Source organism: Triticum dicoccoides, chromosome 7B, assembly GCF_002162155.2.
Source record: "Triticum dicoccoides isolate Atlit2015 ecotype Zavitan chromosome 7B, WEW_v2.0, whole genome shotgun sequence".
Lineage (NCBI taxonomy): Eukaryota > Viridiplantae > Streptophyta > Magnoliopsida > Poales > Poaceae > Triticum > Triticum dicoccoides.
Window position 1 is genome coordinate 712,062,314 of NC_041393.1, and position 6,201 is coordinate 712,068,514.

Here is a 6,201-nt window from a genome sequence, read left to right on the forward strand (position 1 = left end):
CACCACCGCCGGTGTGCTGCAAGGCGCTGCTGGTCACGGATCCACCATTTTTGGCTCTTCCAGCGAGCATTGCAGCAAAATAAAAATGTCTGATCCAGCAAAAAAAGCTGCTGGTCGAAGCAAAAACTCACCGCCGATCCCAACAAAACTCATCACCTGAGCACCCACACCCAACATTTGTTGGTTCCAGCAAAACAAACAACAAATCCAGCAAAAATCAAAGCCGATTGCAACAAAAACCACGCCGATGCCAAAAAAACACCATTGGTTCCAGCAATAATTACCACCGGTGGCAGCAAAAAACTTCGCTGGTTCTAGCATCCCGCTTTCCCGGTTCCAGCACGTCGCCATCTTGCGGGTCGTCATCATCGTAGCTTCTGCAAGTGCCGGTAGCAGCTTCCCCGTCAGCTGGATGCAGCTTTTCCGCGCCCCGTGGTAGCACGCACGCCCGGCTGCCGCTTCCACTCAGCATCGACGACAATGCGCATTGGCGGAGTTGCATGCGCCGATTGCAGCTTTCTTTGGTGCTGGTTGCAGCTCTACGGCGACGTGCGGCACGACGGTGGGGCTTCGTGCGAGCACAACCATGTGGAAGCTACCAGGGGAGGGCGTCGGGGCGAGCACGAACGAGCGCGCTGCGGCGCCGCGGCTGGAAGAGTAGAAGAGAGAAGGGGGTGGTTCTGGCGACGATAAATGTGTGGCTCAGAAAAAAAGGATAAGGAAGCAGGGTGGTGTGGCGGGCCCATGTGGGAGGACGTGGCACACATGCTTGATAAGGACGTGCATGAGGAGCGAGCTGACCGACCGAAGCTTCAGCCGGCCTGCCGTATCCAAACGTCTCCCTTTTGACAATATGGGGCGTGCCAATCTACAGGCAGTGGCTATGTTGTTTTTCTTTCCATGCTATGTCTAGTTTCCGTTACTGTAACATGGATGTTAATGCTCCCTTCCTAAGAATTGGATGTCAGTCATCAGATGAGCTTTGGGAGCTCAAAGTGCTGGTGCTTTCAGTTTAGTGTGAAAAACGCTTTTATATTATGAGACGGAAGGAGTAGCTCGCAAATAGATGTGATCCCCTTTCTGACAAGATGGCGCATGACAATCTACATAATTCACTTGGCCATGGCTGTGTACACGTCGTTCTTGTTTTCATGCTACTTATAGCCTCGGTTGCCGTAACATCCATGTTGCTGTTCCCTGCCTAACTGAACATGACAATGAAATTTACAGTTCCAGTCAATCGACAATTGTGGCTGTATATCGTTCTCTTCATCTTCTTCTTCTCAACTGTATCAGACATGATGATGGACCCAGGTAAGTGAAGTTAGACACATGGTGAAACTGTTGTAACAAGATTGATGATAAACCCAACTCTTCTGCAGCTTGTAATTGGACTCAGCTGTTTTGCCACAGCACTTATGTGTATGAGACATCTTCAGACGTTCCTCAGATGATGCAGCTTCTTCTCTCATGAGGGACTGATGCCTCAAGCACACAATAGATGAACATTGCATATTAAATCTTCCATTTCATAGCCGCCACACCACACAGTATGCCTCTCTGCTCCCGTTGCCACACTGAACGCGCACACTTAATTTGCCAGTAGAAATGCTGCTCCCGTTATTTTCAACATATTTTATGCTAAGATGGTAGACTATGCCGGGCTTGAAAACCTGCCCCGTTATTACTGGGCTATTCTGGGTTGAAATTTTGGCCCCGCTATCTACCAACACACCGCCGACTCCCTTGCCAAGTGTTAAGTTAAAAAAATTATGATATTTTTATGGAAATCAATTGCCTCAAAAGGTAGCACTCCAACGATTACCCTAAGAGTTTCTCATACAAAATTACACTGAGAACATTCTCATTATTATACCGAAACCATTGTATGTGCGTCATAGTTTGCAGCCAACAAATGTTCAGAAATTCAAAAAGACTGTAGAAAAGATCACATTGTGTAATGTAACTAGTTCGTGTAAAAGCGCATTAACTAGCTAGCTGCATGTATCATTCATTTCAGGCGCATTAACTAGCTACATGTGCTTGTACTATTATGCAATAATGTATTATATCAGGAGTAGTTACATGTCTGCACTACAAAAGTGGACTTGATTATTGCCATCTCATAGTAATCAATAGTGGTACCAATTTCGGTTGATGGTGCACGAGAGAGCCAAACGATCCTCATCCGTTCATGGGGCTATTAAATTGATATTGTTGATTGCTACATGCCTTCAATGCATAATATTTTAACGACGATATTCATATTGGGTTCAAATTTTGCCGTACTATCTTCATTTCTGTCAAGGTAATGATAAAATTCTAAATTAGGATAATATGGTTTTATTCACATTTTCAAGTTTAAAAAATTGGCAATAAGCAAATAATTTGACAATTAAAAGGAGAGCATTTGGATGTCCATATGATAAATATAAAAGTCGGTGATACTACCACGGAAACTTATGTGGTTTGTTTTCCTATATATTTAATAAAGCGATAATATTTTCCTCGCAAAATAAAAATGAAATAAAGTGATAGTAGATTTTGACCATACATGGATAGTTGGAGTACCATTACCTGTACTTTACACTTTGATTATATTGTTGATATATGCAGATGTAGTTGGAAAGGATTATATTGTGCTCAATCACCCTTGGTTCCTCTCCTTTTGTGCCGCACCAATTGGAGATGAGTTTCTACTTTCTTCTTTTCCAGTAAATATGAATAATTCAAATCCACTATTTATATTATTTTTCTAGATGGCTTTTTCAATTCTTCTGCTATTGTGTTAGCCTATTTCACCTATGGTCTCACATGTAATCTGAACATCTAGAGCATAATCAAATTTGCTATTTTTGCATTTTGATTTTCCTGATATAGTAAGAGCACATGGCAAATATTAAAATACGTAGGTCGATAATATAAAAAGATCTATCTAAAAACCCTGTCATTTCTGATGTCAAATTCTCTCCCTTCGCCATTATTGGCTTAGATTTGATTACCCACCTGATCATTGTTGTTAATCATTTCAATTGCTACGAGTTTATGACACAAGTATTTTAGATCCTCCTACTTCTTTTACCTTAGAATAAATTTAAAATTGCTTCCATATTTAGAATATGTAATAATAATATCTTCAAAGGAAAATGTATTATTCTATGTTTAAATGTAAAATACAGATATAGCAATCGATACAGCATGAATGAAGAAAAAACTTCAGCTACCATGCCTCTTACTCAGTTCTTTTAGGGAGCTTCCTCTTTACTTACCGTGGCTCCTCCGATGCAAGGATACCATGTCAGCCACTATCGCGAGAGCTCGATCCTGCGGCCCGCCCGGCGCCGAAGCAATCTTAGCCTCATCCCGGAGGTGACCGGCCTTTTTCCGCGCCGCGGCACCCTTCTCCCCTTCCATAAGCTCTCTGACCAGCACCGCCACCTCCTCCAGCGCGACAACCGCTCCGTCCTTACCGAGGGGAGGCCTCTCCCACAAAGCCAGGCCCACCCGATCCGATGACAGCATCACTGCGTTCATCCTCTGCTCTGCGTAGAGCGGCCACGCCACCATCGGCACGCCTGCCGCCACGGTCTCCAGCGTGGAGTTCCATCCGCCATGAGACATGAACCCTCCCATGGCGACGTGGTTAAGGATCTCCACCTGTGGCGCCCACAGTGGCACAAGGAGCCCTGTACCGTTCATCCTCTCGACGAACCCGTCCGGCAGATAGCTCAGCGGGTCGGTGTCGGTAGCGGCAGTGCCGAGGTAGGCCGCGCTGCTGTCCTTGTCGTTGGGGTGGTGCACCACCCAGAGGAACCTCTGTCCGCTCGTCTCTAGCCCAGCCGCCAGCTCGGCCGTCTGCGCCGTGGACAGCGTGCCGCCGCTGCCGAAGGACACGTACAAGACCGAGCCATCCGGCTGGTTGTCCAGCCACCGTAAGCAGCTGTGCTTAGCCTCGTTGGAGTCGGGGCACCGCCGCCGGGTGAATGGACCCACAGCATACGCTGGCGGGTAGACGCCCTTGTCAGAAAGCTCTTTGAACGCCAGCAGCGTCTCGTGCTCCAACGCGTCCATGGTGTTGATGATGAAGCCTTCCGCGAGGAGGTAGTTCCGCCCGAGCTCGATCATGAGCTGGTACACGGGGTCGGAGCGGTTCTGGAGGGGCTCGAGGAGATCGGCGCCGTGTAGCGGCACGCACCCGGGGAGCAGCACGGGCTCCGGGAGGTCGCGACACTCGCAGGTGGTGGTCCTGGCGAGCTCCGGGATGTAGAGAAACGATAACAGAGACATGAGGCTAGAGGTGTAGAAGACGTACCCAGGCAGACCCATCTCCTTGCCGACGGCGAGCGCGGCGGGGCAAAGCATGTCGGTCACCAAGGCGGTGATCCCCGCTGGGAGGTCGAGGAGGGAGCGTAGTAGGTCGCGTAGCGCTGGCAGGGCGCGACTGATGACGGTGAGGATGCGAGTCACCAAGTGCGCGTTGGCGGGGAGGTCGTCGATGGACACCTCCGGGAGCGCGGCGACGGAGACGCCCGGCGGGAGGGAGGCGAGCGGCGAGGAGTGGCCGGGCGTGGACAGGCTGGCGTAAGTGACGATTGTGACGGTGAAGCCGTGGTGCACGGCGAGGCGCTTCGCCAGCTCGGAAACCGGGAGGACGTGGCCCAAGCCGGAGCTCGTGAGGATGACGACGTGCGGCGCCGCGGCCATGACCAGCACAACGAGCTAGTTAATACGTGAGACCGTGTTAGCTAGTGTGTCCCCTAGCGTTTATTCGGCAGCAAACACGTACGCATACTGCTTAGAAGCAGAAGGATCGTACTACGGAAAATAAAAGCGTGAGGTAAATGTTTCCAGTCTGGTGGTTGTACTGTGCCTGTCGGCCCGGCCACCACACGCGGTCTGACACGTACTATGTGCTCCATGCATGGGGCCTATCCTAGCGTCTACAAACCTCTTCACCGCCCATAACTTCTCCGGCAATCCCATTGTCGAGATCTGCAATCTAGGTGTTCATCCCGGCTATACTACACGCACGGACTCTATAATACGGAATCAACGAATTGTAATACTCGCTTCGTTCTTTTTAGTCTGCGTATAACTTTTGTCTCAAGTGAAAGTATCTCTAGTTTGACCAAATTTATAAAAAAAAATATTAACATTTATATTGCCAAAGGAATATCTTTATATTCATTATGAAATGTAGCTTCATATTATGTATATTTGATATTGTAGATGTTTATATTTTTTATACAAATTTGGTCAAAGTTTATAATGTTTGACTCGACATAGGTCTTTGATTGGAGATTAATTAGTGAGGCAGGCTTAACCCCATAAAAATCAGGGGGTGGAGAGTAATTAGTGTTGAGATGCTCGTATTGGCGCGATGCTGCAAGCTGAATGAGGTGCACATCCACCCTCTCGTTATATCTACTCAAGACACCATACAACGACAAACACTATTTTGCACACATTTCCTTCCACTCAATTTTCCGCAAATAAATCATTTGTTTCTTTGCTTAGAACACTACTATCAGTTTTATTATTTCCACATCCTCTCGTGCCACTATCTACTCAGGACTTAATGGATATACACGGATGGTGCACCATCAACCTCTCGTATCTTTAGCTTTCCAAGACTTAATAGAGATAACAACGACGTTTACTGTTCTGCACACGCTTCCTCCACACATTTTTGACACATATCATAAATTGACAAGTGATATAGGCGTGAGTATTTCCAGCACAGTACTATGGATTTCTTCACCCTGTTTGTATGGATGTGAAGGCTTGCAAGTCAATAAACCCCAGCCTTAATTAATTTAGTTGTCAGGAGAGATTTTTTGTTTTTTGACGCAATGGAATCTTGTAAAGCATGAACCCACAAAATGAGACATATGAAATATAGAGTGAATACAAACGTATGTTGTGCCTTACAAGGAAATAAGCACATCTTGCCTTCTTTTACATACCAATATTATTATTTACATGTCGCCCGACGTTCCAGCAAGCACAAACATATGCCGAATTAAACTTGAAATATCTTCACATGGACTTTCTTTTAAGGCTCATGCATCTATAAAATTGTGAAGCTTTATGGACTCATGGGCAGTGTCCTTCGACACTACATGCATGCATATATCTGGAGAAGCCTGTTTTTTTTAACCTTTTTAGTGAATTAATACCATATATATCGTCATTCTTTTT

General features: G+C 46.6%; 1 protein-coding gene across 1 annotated transcript; it reads right to left on the reverse strand.

The window, feature by feature from the left end:
- Positions 1 to 3,111: 3,111 nt before the first annotated feature.
- Positions 3,112 to 4,776, reverse strand: LOC119340975 (hydroquinone glucosyltransferase-like). The gene has a single exon (XM_037612875.1). It carries the CDS (start codon positions 4,702 to 4,704, stop codon positions 3,262 to 3,264), a length of 1,443 nt encoding a protein of 480 aa, XP_037468772.1. The 5' UTR covers positions 4,705 to 4,776; the 3' UTR covers positions 3,112 to 3,261.
- Positions 4,777 to 6,201: the final 1,425 nt, after the last annotated feature.